This window comes from Eleutherodactylus coqui, chromosome 4 (assembly GCF_035609145.1).
Source record: "Eleutherodactylus coqui strain aEleCoq1 chromosome 4, aEleCoq1.hap1, whole genome shotgun sequence".
Taxonomy (NCBI): domain Eukaryota; kingdom Metazoa; phylum Chordata; class Amphibia; order Anura; family Eleutherodactylidae; genus Eleutherodactylus; species Eleutherodactylus coqui.
Window position 1 is genome coordinate 138,438,269 of NC_089840.1, and position 16,763 is coordinate 138,455,031.

At 43.5% G+C, this 16,763-nt stretch overlaps 1 protein-coding gene across 3 annotated transcripts in view; it reads left to right on the forward strand.

Moving 5' to 3' along the window:
• SRGAP2 (SLIT-ROBO Rho GTPase activating protein 2) overlaps positions 1 to 16,400 on the forward strand; it is a 143,822-nt gene extending 127,422 nt beyond the window's left edge. For all 3 annotated transcript variants that reach the window (XM_066600191.1, XM_066600193.1, XM_066600192.1), the window contains exons 22-23: positions 5,060 to 5,378; positions 13,047 to 16,400. In XM_066600191.1, coding sequence (XP_066456288.1) covers positions 5,060 to 5,378; positions 13,047 to 13,430 — 703 coding nt within the window. In that variant the 3' untranslated portion in view covers positions 13,431 to 16,400. The remainder of the gene's footprint in view (positions 1 to 5,059; positions 5,379 to 13,046) is intronic.
• The last annotated feature ends 363 nt before the right edge of the window (positions 16,401 to 16,763 follow it).

Genomic DNA, 16,763 nt, shown 5'->3' on the forward strand with positions numbered 1-16,763 from the left:
CAGTGCGCTTCTAGACTCCCTCTACTGGGGGCTGCAGGTAACCTTATGTGTTAGAAAAAGGGAGGTCTGACAACTAACTGTATATTACACCTTTGCATGATATCGAACTTGTATTCAAGAGTGGATTTCACTTTAAGAATAGGCTATCAGTGTGAAACCCCAGGAAACATCTTGAAGTGACCATTAACCCCTTAAGGACCAGGGTGTTGGTCCTATAGGAACAAACCCTTTTTACTGCCCTATTTTATTTTCTTCAGCTACCATAATTATTTTTGCTGGGTTTTTTTTCCCATGACATATAGAGCCATTTTTTCTTTTTAATTTTATTAGAGGTATTTATAATTTGTATAGTCTCGGATTACAAGGCGCATATGACGACTGTTTTGGTTGGTGTCGGCATTGAGTCATTTTTCTTTTTTATATATAGTTTTTATTTTATTCTGTAATTTTTTTTAAACTTATTTGTGTAACTTTTTTTTTCTACTATCTATGCCCTCCATGATGTCATTTTTTTTCGATTTCAGACCTTTCTACTGTAACTGGGGCGTTTATAAGAGCAGCATCCATAGGAGCCCCGTTTACAGTAGAAAACATCCCCCCTGTAGTGACAGAGCTGATCTGCGTCTGCAGTTTTGCTATGGCAGGGGGCACCCTGCAGTCATTTGATCGCTGGGTTGAGTAGCAGAAGTGACACCTCCGCTTTCTCAATTCAGAACATAGTGCTCAGTGAGCGCTATATAGTCTGCAAGTGAGTAACAGCCAAGAGCCCAACCTGCTCCCACTACATTGCCCAGGACCAAGCACTATAAGTTTATGGTGCTTGGTCTGTAAGGGGTTAAAAGAAATCTGCAGCAACTTGAAGTGATCTGGGGCTCCGGTCAAGCAGAAGAAAACCTCCAATCTCACCAATGTTACTACATTTCATTAGTTGGAAAGTCTTATGGGCTTGTATGAGAATGACTGTTAAAGTTGCCGCATTTAACTTTAGTCAAACTGCAGAGCAAACGTTGGCTCCGTATTGGAGTACAGACTGATTCTTCGAGCGAGAAATGTTCAGAGTTTATCATGTATGCAGTTTCAAGAATAATGTTCTTATAATGGAACGGTTGTTTGATTGTAATATTTGTAGCCTCGGTAGAGAGGATCTGTCAGCTGAATATCTCATCCACCTCCCACTTTCCGTGGCATTAAAAGGCTACATCACAGAGAGGGGCGAGGGGTGCACCCACCTCATGAATGCAGTGGTCATAGCTGGGTCTGGTATATTCTTTCATGCTGGTAGTCTAATAGTACAGTGGGACGAATTTATCAAACTTATATGCCAATTTCCTGCCTAAAAAAAGTCTCAAATTTTAGCACGTACCATATTTAAAAAAGAAATGTGACTTTTTCCTTATTTTCCACCACTTTTGAACAGTGGCAAGAGAAGGGTGGGACTTAGTAGGAGGCATGACCTCCCAAAGCCCATCGGATTTACTATAAATTACAAGATCAAATGGCATAAATTATAGTGGAGATTGGCATCAACTCATAACCAGCATAGTTTTCAGTTTGAGGCACATGTATCCTTATAAATGTAATGTATTTTACTCCAGCGCACTGTACCCCAATATTTCTGTTTTGACTAATAAAGTACAGAGCTCTAACTATACATAGGGGATGGTGAAGAAGCAGATGCTCCGACCCCCCCCCCCCCCCCCTGTAAAGGCCGGTGCTTATAATTGCAGGTGCAGCTCTCATTGAAATCAATGGGACCCAGCCTGCAATTACAACAAATTTCAATGCGAGCTGCGCCTGCAGTTACAAGCGTCGGCCGCTACATAAGGATCAGAGCAGCAGCTTACTCTCCTGCGTGCACAGCCTGGAAAACCCATTTAAGCTGACAGCCATTGCAGACGAAGTGTTCTGATCATTCAGATGGATGGCAGTATTTTCTACGCTATTAAATATACTGTGAGCTCTTTAATATCTTCATTCTGTGCAGTGATCATCTAAAGTTTCATGCATGAGAGCAGCAGCACATGGCGTGCCCACAAACTCTCCAAATATGCAGAAAATTCATTTCAGCTGCCTTTAGACAAATGTTGTGATTATTCTTACATGCTTGAAGTGCTTCACATTTGTAACTCGTACAAGCATCCATACTTCTAACGTTTAGTCAGCCATAAAGTGGTAAAAACGTGGGCTAAGAATGGCCCGTCCGTGCACACAAGAAGAGATGCGTCTTAGTTATGTCCCAGTTTGGAGCCACCTGTAGAGACCTTCATTGTGAACTGTAATCATGCGAACAGCTCTTTTTATGAGCGGGAGCCAACATAGGCACAATTTAAAGAATTAAGTTATCATTAAGGACCCAAATTGAGTTGGAAACGAATCAAGTTCGTGTTTTTATGGTCTGCACACCGTGAGGCTTTAAACCAGTTTACCAATAAAGCATGAAGTTTTTATTCTACTTCTGGTGCTGGAGTTTACCATCGTTACAACAGTTTAGAGATGGTTGCATTATATCACAGTAGTACTCCCACCCCCCACCCCACCCCCCACACACCTCACCCGTGCTTCCACCATATTTTTTAAGGGCTTATTTGCACGAGCGTATATCGGCCGGCATTTTCACAACCGGATGATATACGCTTCCATCTAAACAGTTCCCCCTTTCCTCCCCCTCACCAGCTCTCTGCTTCTCTCCTCCACTCCGGCGTTTGCAGTGGGAGAGCTCGGGATAGGGGTGGAACTAAGCTCCTTTCTGTCCTGCCCACTTCCATTGCTGGCTATGGACAAGGGGCGGTAGCTTATCTCCGCCCCGCCCACTCCCATTGCAAACCGCTCGGAGGGGAGGAGAGAGGCAGAGAGTCGGTGAGGTGCAAGGAAGTGGGGAACTGCTCAGATGGAAGCGTATATCAGCCAGCTGTGAAAACACCGGACAATATACGCTCATGTTAATAAGCTCTAAGGCCCATTTTATATGGAATGATTATCGTACAAAAAAACATTTGTTGTAACCAGCGAAAATTAACGAAAAATTGTTCACTTTTCGTTCGCCCATTTTATGCAAGCACTATTTTACTTATCATTCAGTTTAAATACCGATCAATCATTCCCTCTCGCTAATGCAGGGAATGTGAACGACTGAATGATTTCTCATTTGAATGAGCCAACGGTGTATGTGCTGTATAAACTCTGACATCATTCGTTCGATAATTCGTTAGACTGTGAATGACCCTAGTGGTCCGTTTACACCAAACCACCGAAGCCTGAAGACTAAGTGCCTGAGCCATGATAAAGGAGTTTTCCAGATGATACAATTACAAGCGCCGGCCACTACACAGCGGTCGGAGGAGCGGCTTCCACTCCGACACTGTGTATGCCAGGGCTGACTGCAGGTGCTGCCTGGAAAACCCTTTTTTAGGCATTGTATGGTGGAAGTATTGGGACACTATATGACATTATTTAGGACTTGTTATTTCTGTATTAGAGAGGCATTCTATGGGCACTGTATGGCACTGCTTGTGCAGGTGATGGTAGTTTCTGGAAGACTCTACTTCTGATTGTGCAATGGAATGTAACTTTTCCAAAAGGTTCTGTACAAATATATGAATGTGTATTGTATATACGCTCGATGCTTATTCTTATAGTAGGGCTCAGCAGTAACATTTTACAGAGTTACCATTTTGGATGTTAAACCTTTGTAACCTACATTGTAATAGTTTAGTAGTTTTTTTTCTTCGTTCTGGGCCTACGTTCTGTTACTATACAGTATGAAATAGCGCTGAATGCCGTGCTAATTCGTCCTGTAAAATGCTGAACGCCCGGACATAAACCGAATATCTCCCACTATGGTCAATGAGGTCCATTCAGTGCCATGTGGTTTTGTGATTAGATGGATCCTTTCACCCCGACGGTTCTGTTCTACTCCCATAATGGAACAGGAAAACCGAATCCATAGGGCAAATGTGAACGTTCCCAATCTGCTACTGGGCATAATGCAACCTTTAACCATTGCAGAATACGGACTTTCATAAACCATTGCTATTTTTTAGGTGATGGTAATAAACTCAACTCAACCCTGATCATTACCACTTGTGAAGGGTGCAATGCCAGCATTCTGGTTGCCTTCAAAGGACCGGTTAAACGGGCTCATTCACACTGGTACTGTATTACACACATCCAACGCACAGCTTAAACACCATTGATTTGCATTGGGGTATTCCGCTATGCATTTTTCACATGTGTATTTTAGGCACGTGGGAAAAAGGTGCAATTTCCTATTTTGGTCAGTGTTATAGACCGAAATTGCCCATAAAAGTCAATGGGATTGTGTAAATAGTCAGCAAACATGCCAAACGCATGTGTACTTGCGCATGAAGGAAGGAGAAATATATAGGACCTTCTTGCGGGTTTTCTTGCACGTGTGAAAAAAGCAGCAAATACAAGCATGTGCACAAAAAAAAAATGCAAGATGGTCCAAATGTGTCGTGAATATACACAGTATTCGTTTGCGAACTTCATATGCTTGTGTGGCTGAGCCCTAAATGTACCTCCTCCTTCACGTGGCTATGGAGGTCTCTACATTTATGATGGGTTTCTCTCCTTCCACGTCTTTAGCACCAAGCTTCCTACCTTGGTGGGTGGCTTGGGTGCTAAGTAGGGCTGGCAGAGGGATGCCACCACCTTTGAGATGCTGAACAGAGCGATGTGGAGGTGCCACAGAGCTCAGAATCCAAGATGGTATCCACTCCCTGTGCCGGCAGCGTCCACTCTGCCAAGCACTGGCTGCATCTCCAGAGAAAGTGGAGAGCCGGCCCTTTTACATCCAGACCTCATCGCGGGCCACATAAAATGACGTGGTGGGCCGGATTCAGCCCGCGGTCTTGACTTTAACAGATGTGATCTCTTGGGATTGCTGATCACATAGTTCCCTCATCTATCATCAGCTCCACGCCAGTGCTTTCTCTAAAGAGAAGAAGGCCGTGACGTGGAGACCGCACTATATGAGTTACTTTTTTGATTGTGTGCTATTAAAGATTTTATGTAACAGGATGTTCCTCCTTTTTTTTAGGCAGAGAAAAAGACCCGAGTCCGGCAGCATCCGGAGACCATTTAGACAGAGCGATAGTGTTTCCAGCTCGGACACTTCAGAACCGGCTTCACCAGGAGCGACTGTCCGGCCAACATCTCAGCCTGTCATGAGCCAGACGTTCTCCAGAGAAGCTCCGGATCGTTGCTCTATCAGCGGACATGGCACCGTCAGCAGCATCAGCCGACACTCCTCTCTCAAGAACAGGATGGACAGTCCTCAGATACGTAAAGCAATGGCCGCCGGCAGGTCTAAAAGCTTCAATAATCATCGCCCGCTGGACCCAGAAGTTATTGCTCAGGTTACTACTGTTTAATCTCCACTTGAGTTGCTGTTTTGTTCCTGGTAATGTTGATCTGGCCTACAGTCAGCGATTAAGAGTGGAAGCAGGGTTACAACATAGCGGCGACCAAACCAGTTCTCAAAACCAGTTTCATGTTTGTCTAAACTAGTTGAATAGTCCAGACTTGATTAATCTGTGTGAGAACAAGTTATATAATATGTCTATTTAAAGGGAACGTATCAGCAGAAAATATAAACTGGCACCACAGTGTATGTCGGCATAGCAGCAGGACAACATGCATGTTTTAAGTGGAACTGAGTGATTTGCCAAAAAGCCACACTCTTTCATTGTAACGCACCTATTATGCAAATACATCACCTTAAAGCAAAGAGTTGGGGCCATTACAACAACCTCACTGGTAAAACCCAGCCTTTCGCCGCCAGCTGCTTTCCTTCCTACATTGGCCCTCGCAGTGCTGAAATCTCCAGCATGCACCATGCTTCTCCAGCACAGATGCACGGTGCATATGGGAGATTTCAGAGCTGCGAATACTGATGACAGAAGGAAATGCGGAGGCAGCGAGAGGCTGAAGAGGCTGGGTGTTACCAGTGATATCTTTACTCGGAGCTGTAATGGCGCAATCTCTTTGCATAACAGGTGCGCTGCGATTAAATGAAGTATTTGACTTTTTGGCAAATCACTCAATTCTGCTTAAAACATGCATGTTGTCCTGCTACTAAGCTGGTTTACACCGTGGCACCAGGTTATACGCTTAATTTCTCATCTGTATCATTGAAGGACACAGCAAGGCTTTGGGTATAGCTTCTGCCACTAGGAGGCAACACGAAGCATGAAAAGTGTTAGCTCCTCCCACTAGCTATACCCCTCCTGCAGGCATAAACTTCGTGTCTAGGAGGCAGACGTCTTCAATCAAGATCCTTCAGGAATACAGGAATGTGGGCAACAGGGCAGGCCAAACTCTCCCTATTCCCCATGAGGAGGGCAGACAGCAAGTGCCTGTCCTCCAAGAAGAAAAGGGGGCACATAAACTTTGCTTGATAGTGACCCGCCAGCCAAAGTGTCCCCATTCTGGAGCACACCCATCCTCTCCAAAGGACCGCAAGCAGATGGGGCTCACTGCTGGAGATGAGGGAGCATCTCCCAGCATCAGGAATGGCAGAATAGATAAGTTAGTAGGTGAGTATTCTCACCTTGCTGCCCTGCCACCATAACAGGATCCCCCTCCTGTGTCACTGGCCTGCCATTGTGTTTTTTTGCGCCATGCGGCATGGGTATTTTGCTGCTATGTGGCCTGTGTAAAAATGTTTTGTTTCTACCTGCTCGGCCACCATAGGCGGCTGATTTTTTTTTTTCTGCCTCCGTAAAGCAGCTTCTTATTTGCCTTGTATTGCCGCAATTGCGCTGGCTGCTTATAATTATCGCCACTGCAGTGGTCGTTCATATTTACCGTCATTGCGGCAGTCGCGTGTACCTGCCGCCATCGTGGCGGCCGCTCAAATCTGGGGCCATGTCGGCGGACGCATGTATTGGCCGCCATGGAGGCGGACACGTGTATTGGCCGCCACTTGGCAGCAAGGGAATGGCCACATTTGATCGCACGACTCGACTGTTTAGTGTTCTCGCCACTGCGGGACTGGCCTCGACCGTTACTGTGGGCCCCGGTTTTTCGGGCCTACCAGACCCCATTCTCGCTGCTTCGCCTTGGCCTCTTAATGGCCCTCATGGTGAGTCGGAGACCTCCACGGGCAGTGGCGGTGCTGCTGCTCCACCTCGCTCGTTACTAGTCGGCTGACACTGCTGTAAATCTAGCCTGAGGATTCTGGGCCTAATCTGACACGCCCGCAGTTTTGCAACTGCGGAAGTCTAGTGAGGTGCAGTGTACGCCTAGGGCCGCGTGCGCTTTGGCTGCGCCCCCCCCCCCCTTTGGTACTGGAGGGCGCGTTTTAAATAAAAAAAGGAGAAAAAAAATCTAGGTCCCGGTTCTGGACCTACTATAGGCTGAGCAGGTGTGGCTGGGTGGTAGCCAGTAAGCGGGGAAGGTGTCAGAGCAGCCGCCATGTTGTTCTTGCTGCCGCTGCGTGGCTGGTTTACTTTGGCCATCGGCTGCCATGCTTATATGGCCGGCCCCAGGCCTACATGTTGCCACCGCCACATGACAAGGTTTTTTATTGCCGCGGTCTGGCATGTTTATTTTTGCAGGGCAAGTTTATATTGCCTCTGCTGTTTGTTTAGAGGCATGTATGTTTAGCATCCGCGTGGTCTGGAATATCTGCCGCTGCGTGCCAGATGCATTTTGCCACTGTGCGACCTATGAATATGTTTAATGCCCCAGTGCTTTTCTGTGGTAGCGGCCTGCAGTTTACCGCCATACAGCGTTCTTTGCGGTCAATGGCAGTGACTGGGAGGCAGTCTTTGTGTGGCTGGCTGCATAGCACGTCCTCCCCCCACTCTCAAAGGCTGTGGCTAGGCGTCATAGTCTCGTCTCCTCCTTGCCCAATCGACCTCAGCGGGATTATGGGCTTGCTGACACCTGTGGTACCTTCCATACCGGAAAGAATATTTTCACAGGGATTCTCTGGACACATCGCTCCTCATGTCTGCTTTGGCCTGGGTTGAGCCCTCCCTAATGGCTAGCTCCCCTGTTGCCCCTTCTGCAGTTCCCTCCAGCCAACCATACCTCAGTGTCTGAGTCCAGGATGACACACGGATGGGGCCGGCCAGAGCCACATACTATGTGCGCTCTCACTGCAGTACGAGAATTTACATCCAGTCTTATGGATGACCGTCTGAAACCCGTATTCCCAGACCCTCCCCTTCTGTGTTACAGGTAACCTTCAAATTTGAGGAACTGTATAATCAGAAGTGCTTTGCCCTCTGACACACAAAAATGAACTTATCCCTGTAATATAATGAGCTGCAAGACCTGCTCACATATACTGACTGCAGACAGGATACAAATCCCCAACACGCAGCAGGACTACAAGGTCCCTTGGACATTCACATGTTCTACGGCCGATGTTGTGCACCTGATCCTGTGCAGTAAATGTCCTGTTGAGGGGGCTTTATGTTGGAGAAACAGGACAAAAACTGAAAGCGAGGATGAGCTCTCATCGCCACACAATTAAACAGAGGAAAACAGAATTACCTGAGGCTGAGCATTTTTCTAGTCGTGAACACGACATAGAACTCATGAAAGTTACTATATTAAACAGCAACTTTAAATCTCAATGTCATAGAAGAATCTGGGAGTACAAGTTTATAACCCTCTTTGACAATCTCAGGACTGGAATTAATATCGGAGGTGGCTACATGCATTACTGGAGAGTATGAGAAATCTGTAGCAGTAATAATACACAGGCCTGGTGACCGCCAAACACCAATAAGCCTGAGGATAAACCCTAAGTAGGTTTGAAAGCTCGCTATAACATCATGTCTTTTAGTTAGTTATTAAAAGGTATGAGATCTACAAGATTACTTTGGTTTCTTTTGCTGAGGACAATCAAATTTTACCATCTACTAATTTACCCAACATGCCAAAATTCCTAATATTTTCAATAAGAGCAGAGGACAAGCTTCTCCGCTTCCATTTTTTTGCCCTACTCTTTAGAATTCTGGCAGCACACACATTTTTATAAAAGCAATGGCAGAGGTGGCCATCACATTACCTCGGGCCCAAAGGAATCGGTCTTCCCCTTCCCATAGCAGAATCATCTGCAATACTCAACGGTCATGTCCAGACATGTTTTCTCTGCGTCAGCAGCTGAGGTGGATTCTATATGTAGACAAGTCAGACCTAGTGCCATCCCAAAGGAAAGTTTTTCCAGGGAGATAACTAGATTCAAAAATCCAAAGTACTTTTTCCAATAAGAAAAGAAGAAAGCAATCCGGAAGAAAATACTAATATCCAAAAGAAATCCAGTTGTTCACTGAGAAAGGCTAATACCGATCCTGGGTCTCAGGACATCCTGTATATCTGCAGTAGCCTAGAGTCGGCTTCATTCAAGAGTCTTGCAAAAGTTATTCCTCAAATCCTGGAACGGATCAGTTCTTTCCCTAGACAAGAGGATAACACTAACAAGAGAAGTAACACTTGTTTCTGGGGGACACAAGACAGAAACCTCCGTTGAGGTGTTTTTGTTGGCATCCAGCCACTATAAAAAGGCTCCCCAACCTAGTGTGCTTGCATCTCTGAGTGAAGAATTCTTATTTTCATGGGACGTGGCCACAGTACATTAGACATCAATCTTCCAATTTCAGAGAAAGTAAGGCAGTCTCAAAAGCCATGAAAACTAGAATTTATCTAATCTACAACAAACATACAGTACTGTGTGAAAGTTTTAGGCAGGTGTGGAAAAATGTTTTTGTTTTGCTTTTTTATTAAATGGCATCTGACTCCAGATTTATTCTGTAGCAGAATGGTATAGAAAGGGAGCAGCACCAGGGTACACTTGACAAAGGCAAAAATTTAGCCTAATAGTTATACCCTTCCAAAAGAGAATGATATAAAATTATATACTTAATTGACATATATGTGCTCAAAACAAATAAAGATACTTAAAATTAAGGAATAGGTGGCTGAACTAAATCCTTAGTGAATCCATGAGTGAAATAAATATATATTCTAGGCAGGCTGTAAGGGCAGAAATCTTTAGCCAATAATATATTCACACATGCAGTGTTTGGGGAAATGATGTAACTGTTGGCAACCAATAATGGGATGCCCAGGGTGTCTGTTAATAGAGGTGCTATTTAAGCAGTCTTATTATAATCTCCCAGTAAACTGCTGTGCTGATTATGCATCAATTACAGTTGTGACAGAGGCTGGGGATGTCAGAGAGGTCTGTCAGACCACAAACGACTGCCTCAACGCCTAGCTAACCTATAATTATTTTTTGCATAGTAGAGCCATCCCTAGACCTAATCTAAAAAATATGTAACACATGCCTTCCCAACATGTTTCACACACAGGCTTTATCAAGGGAGCTAAGGTAAGCTGTGTTCTGCAGCAGGACAGCAACTCCAAACATCCAGCCATTGTCATTAATAATGATCTTTAGTATAAAGAAGTACAGGGGGTCCTGGAAGTAGTGATATGGCCCCACGGAGCCCTTTATATCATCATCCAGTCCGTCTGGGATTACATGAAGAGACAGAAGGATTTGAGTGAATTGACATCCACAGAAGATCTGTGCTTAGATCTCCTAGGTGTCTGGAATAACCTGCCTGCTGAGTTCCTTAAGCAAATGTACCTAGTAGAACTGATGTTGTTTTGAAGGCAAAGGGCAGTCACACCAAATATCAATTTTATTTACATTTCTCTTGTATTCATTTGCTTTGCATTTTGTTAATTGACCAAAAACCATTAGAATTTTTATTTTTGAAAACATTCTTATTTTGCATATTTTCCACCTCTTCCTAAAACGTTAGCACAAATTACACGACTGTAGCTTTCCTGAAACCTCAAAGTGGCAACCGACACAAACTGCTACAGAATCTTTCTACTCTTATTTCAGGTTGGCAGAAAAGAATACTCTTTCTCTCAGGACCAAATACCTGAAGAGAGCGGAGAATAGAGTGGTGGAAGTTTAAAGCTTCAAATATCTAGACCCAGGTGGGAATAACCCCCAAATGGTCAAGCGTACTCTCTCATAGCCAACAAATGGGGTCTTCCATGCATTGATCTATTTTGCTACAAGACAGAAATGGTAAACCAGAAACTTTTTCTCCCTAAACCCCGGAGGTGATAATCCATTAGCTGCTGAAGCATTTGTGCAAAACTGGAACTTCAGACTGGCTTATGATTTCCCTCCATTCCCTTGAGTGCTGTCCAAGATCAAGTCTCAGAGGTTTTGGGTGGTGCTCATCGCATCTCCATAACCCAAGAAGAGTTGCTTCAGTGTACCTAAAGACCTGGCCCTAGAAAACCCTTGAATTGTTCCAATTTAAACAGATCTGTTCATGCAGGGTCCAGTTCACTGCCGAAAATAAAAATCTTCTATATAGCAGCGTGGATCCTGAAGAGTCAATCATAAGTAGAAAAATGTAGCAGACCAGGTAATTGCTACCTACCAGTCAAGAAGTTGCATCCTCCATATACTTAAGCATTTGGAAAAGGTTTTTATCCTTATGTAAACCCGATCAACCAGACCTATTGAATCCTAACAGTCCCCAGATTCTGGACTTCCTCCATTATAGTCCAACTAAAGGTCTCTGTTCCAGTACCCTGAAAATTCATCTTGCAGTACCCAGTAGTTTCTTTGCCGCTTAACTCTCAGAAAATCTCTGAATTCAAATGTTTATTAAAGCCTATTGGTGCCTTGACCATTCCATAAAAACATTGATATCCCCCTTCAAACTTAATTCAGTTTTGACAGAACTTATGGAGCCACCCTTTGAACCCTTGGTTGAAACAACTCTGAGACTACTTACTGTCATCAGTCTTTCTTGTGGCTAAAACCTGTGCTCATAAGGTGGGCGATACTAAGGTGCTATCTATGTGATTATTTCTGATGATAGAATCGTCCTAAAAAGAGAACCATCCTTTTAACCAATGGTTGTTTACGACTTTGACCAGTCTCCAGACCTCATCTGGCCATTGTTTTGTGACAAACCTGTAATAACAAGGAAGCTAAACTCTGTTGCTTGGTTAATTGGAGATGTCACATGGTAACATACATATAGTTTTACTAAATCTTGAAGATTTAATCAGAATCTTTTTACCCAGTTTCATGGCCCACATAAAGGGAAGTGTTAAAAAAAACACCCTATAATTTCCAGATAGCTGAAGCTGGCGATTGGAGAAGCCTACAAAACTCTCAACAAACCATTCCCAAAGAAATTAAGGCCCATCCATCCAGGGCTATGGCAGTCTCCTTGGTTGAAAGCCCAGCCCTTACACCTTCTCTAGGCACTACAGGATTGATGATGTTGCTTTCAAGCATTTAGCCTTTTGGGGGGAAAAAATTTTCATGCAGTCACCCCCACCCTCCTCCTCCTTCCTTTGTTATTTTGGTCTGTTAGCTCTCAGGAGTTTTCAGGAGTCTTCCATGATATCACCCATTAATGCCTCCCCTTTACTGTGATAATACATTCTTTAGGGCATTATGTTCCTGTCAATATTGTAATGTAGAGGTCACTGGGTAGAGTAGGGAGGTGCATTTTGCATCTCCTGTTCCTAGAAGGTCAATGAACAATCTCTCCTTAGTGCTGTCATAAAATACTAGTGAAAACCGAATTAACGTTTTGGCTTGCAGATGTGTATACCGATTAGCTCCATCTGAGTTCAAAGGAGCTAATTTGTAGCTTCTTATTGTGGGATCTGCACCAGGGGTGAACATACTGTGAATTTGGAAATTTACAACACAGTAATTCAATGCAGATTTTTTTTCTGGATCACATGAATTGGGCATAAAATAACCCACTGATTTTTATTATCGACAGAGGTCAATAATCTAGATCAGTGGGTGTAGAGAGATATTGCAAGTATTCAGTTGTCAGTTCATGACATACTTCACCTAATTATTGCAATAATCTCCATTTTGACAAAAAATATGGTACAATTAAACTAATTTCGCTATGGTAAATACAATGTAATAATTTCTATGTGCACGCCCTTCGGAGGAATGAAGTCCAAATGTTTATTTCTTGTATTTTATTTATTTTCAGGATATTGAAGCAACAATGAACTCTGCACTCAATGAGCTACGGGAGCTTGAGCGCCAAAGCAGTGCGAAACATGCCCCGGATGTGGTGCTGGACACCCTTGAGCCCCTAAAGACTTCACCTGTGGCCGCTCCAAATTCTGAGCCTTCTAGCCCTCTTCATGCTCAGTCCCTGCGGGACCAAGAGCCTGGTTTTCAGCGAAGCTCTAGTTCTGCTAGCGACATCACTTGTTCGTTCCGTACTGCTAAATCCGTACGCCTACCCCCTTCTAGGCCTCCAGCTACACGTCCCAAACCAGCTATGTTCCCCAAATCCAACCCCCCTCAACCTGGTGGTGTTGGATCAACATCTGGTCAGCAACCCCCTGACAAGTCTTGTCCCGTGTGAATCAGGTGACATAAGGCCACCACTGTGAATTCTATGCTAGAAATCTTCTATATGTACATACAGACTTCTATTAAGGAAAATGTGGAAGCTGATGGAAGAGCGAGCCCTAAACTAAAGGCTAAAAGGCGAAATCTACAAAGGGTCCAGGACCAAATGGAAACAAAGTTATTTTTTTTTTCTCACTGGTCCCCTGTAGGATCAATGTGTTCTGGTCTTGACAATTAGTGGCGCATCTACGGAAAAACTCTAAGCTGTCGCAACAAAATATCCACTGTTGTCAATATAAGTTGGTTGTTCATGTTTATTCACAAAGGGCTACTGTACGTCTAAGCAAGCATTTCCTGAGTTACTAAAAAAGAACACTAAAACCAGTCTTAACAATGAATGCATTGAGATTGTTTCCACTTAAACTGCTTTCCAGTAACTAGTAGTATTGTGTATGTTGCATACATCATATCACATGAAGCTTGCAGCAGAAGCGCTCTTCACCTGAGAGGAGCGGAAACTGGCACAATCGGAGAGGAACCGTTTACAGGAGTTTCCGAAGGGCACATAATATGCAGATTTCTGTTACTCTAATGTACAGGAAATGTATCACATTCCAGTGGTGATTCCTCCGTCATTATCGATAGGATTTAAATTATTTTTTGCAGCGTAGGGTAGAAAACATTCTATATTCACACTATAATAAATCCGCACCGCTTGTAAAGGTAGAATGGATTCTTGATCTTTATTCATATTGATCCTGCGTGGGACTTTTTTTTCTTTTGCTTTTGAAGTCTGTTAACTCTCCTTTGCACTTGGAGTGATAAAAGCATCATTTGGAGGAATCGGTATATATTTTTTACCCTGTCTACATCTAATCTGTGTAGAATGGGTAAATTGTTTCCCCTTTGTGGAAAATTTGTCTTTTTTTTTTTTTTCTTTTTCCTCTTCTTTTTTCATTCCATTGTATTCAAAACTAGTTCCATTAATCCCATGCAAGACTGAGACTAAACAAGTTACTATCAATTTCTTTATAAAGGTACCTTTACATTGGCCAATAGTCACCTGAATAACCACTAAAATGAGCGATTTCAGGTGACTATTGGCCCATGTATATGTGGCCACAGGCAGGGCACTGAGCCAGAAGTCACTGAGTTGTCGCTAGTCATTCCTTTTCATTTCACTGAAACGGAATGACTGCTGAGCGGCTTCTCGCTCCGTGTTAACAGGATCGCTCCATGTTTGAGTGACTCCTGTTTCTAATGGGGGCGGCGGTCGGAATGATGCCAACTGCTCTGCCTCCATTTACTTGAACGACTATCGCTCCTGAGTAAAGCACATGAGCAGTAGTTGCTGGATCGGCTGTTGGGCACTTATATGGCCAACAGTCATCCAGTGTGAAGGGGCCTTAAGTAATTTGGTGCCATAGGTTCCATTAATGGACATCCTTGTCAGCGTCTTCTATATATTCTCCAACCAAGAAGCCCTTTAGTGCCAGGGTACTTAACCCGCATACATGTAAACAAGATAAATGGGAGTAACAGAGTAGTGTGACCCAAGATTGTAATTGTGACCGACTAAATAAAATGGATGATTTACCCTGGGCACTAACCTGATCAGTATTCATCCTAAAGAAGGTGATAATCCATATTGCACATTGACTAATAAAACACTAGATAGGATCCACCGATCGGTTCTCCCATTAGTTACCCCCTGCCTGTGCTGAAGAAGTCGTCTTATCGTATGTTACTCTTCGCAGTCCTTTCTTAGAGTTTTTTTTGAAGACCAAGGTAATAAACAAATGGCACTCTTTAGATTTGGCAGAGGTCTCCGTACAATAGAGTAATGAATCATCAGCTTTAGCACCTACTGTTTTTGTCTTATTGTCTTTGTCGATCATACGGATCCATAAATAACAATGTAAGTAACTAATGGATCCAGCAAAGGAAAATGTATTCCTAAAAATCCTGAAGCCTCCGGAAGCAGCGATGCTTTAATTCCCAATGTGCAATGACGGTGCGAGCTTCAGCTGACCTGAAACTTGACAGTATTTAATACACCTTCATGCATGGTACTGCTTTACAAAGCATGCGATTCCTGCTGGGTAACTGCCAAAGAGTTAGGGGGGGACGTCTGTTGGCAAAAGAAGCAGAGCACTTTGCAGCAATACAAGAACACGCAGTTCATTGATATGAAGTGTCTTTATGGACTTACTATGATTTGTCCCAAATAATGGAGTGCGGGATCATTTATATGCCTGTGGCATATCCGGTAGCCTTTTTGTATCTCATTTAAGCCTTTACTTTACCAAGAAGATGAAGTGTGGTGAAGAGCTTGGTGAACTTTTTGCAGTCCTAGAAGGGACCTCTATTGTAGCAGGACATTTGAGTGTGTGCTATCCCTATCTACTTCCAGAGAGGACAGATTTCCCTCTGAATACATACGGGTTGCAAATCAGTCTCCTGTGCAGTCTCACTTGTTCTTGTTCCAACTCTTTGCTGGCGCTGTAGGCGGAAGGAAGCGCTACTCTTGTGCTGCCAGCAAAGGAGAGAAGACCAGCCTTTTTAATTGTGTATGTGTGTGTGTGCGCATTTAGGAGAACGGAGCACGAACCTAATACGGTGCTCTCTTGCAATAAGCCAGCACTGTACAACTGCTTTTACTTTTTGTTATGGCACTTTGACCACTGATACTAGAATAAATGTTCATGGACAGTGTTTCTCTGGGAGCTGTGTCAGATATACTCATGCTGTCTAGGAGAATGTATGCATCACATATGTAACACCACGTGTATAAAATGTCATTAAAAGTGGTCTCCTTATCCTTTGAACTACATGTTATAGATAAAAGAGGAAAAAAAACTAAGCAGCATTTTCACAACTGGAATAATGTATGTCCGTTTTTGTGCTTTGTATTCTCCAAAATCCCAGACTGAGGGTGGAGAATTTAATGTGGGACTCCTCAATAAATTGTGATTTTAGATAACTTGTGTGTGTAGTTGAAATTTAGAATGACACCTTATTATGTTGGCTTCTTGTAGCACACAATGGCATCCCGATATATGGGAATCTTCTACTCTACAATGATATCCACTTATGTACTTGCACTACTCAATCACACCTATTATGTTGGCTACATGGTAGAACCGGCTCCTGGTGCTAGGTGAATATCTGCAGAACCCTTCCGAGAGGGGTACGCCAGCCAACTTTTTGGGGAAGGTTGCGTTCGGCTTGTTGACTTTTTTTTTTTTTTTTTTTTTTTTTTTAAACAAGTTGCTCAGTTTTCCACCTATTTTCTGATGGTGGATTCATGCAAAGCACCTGCAGCTGTCAAAATTAGTTTCTTTTT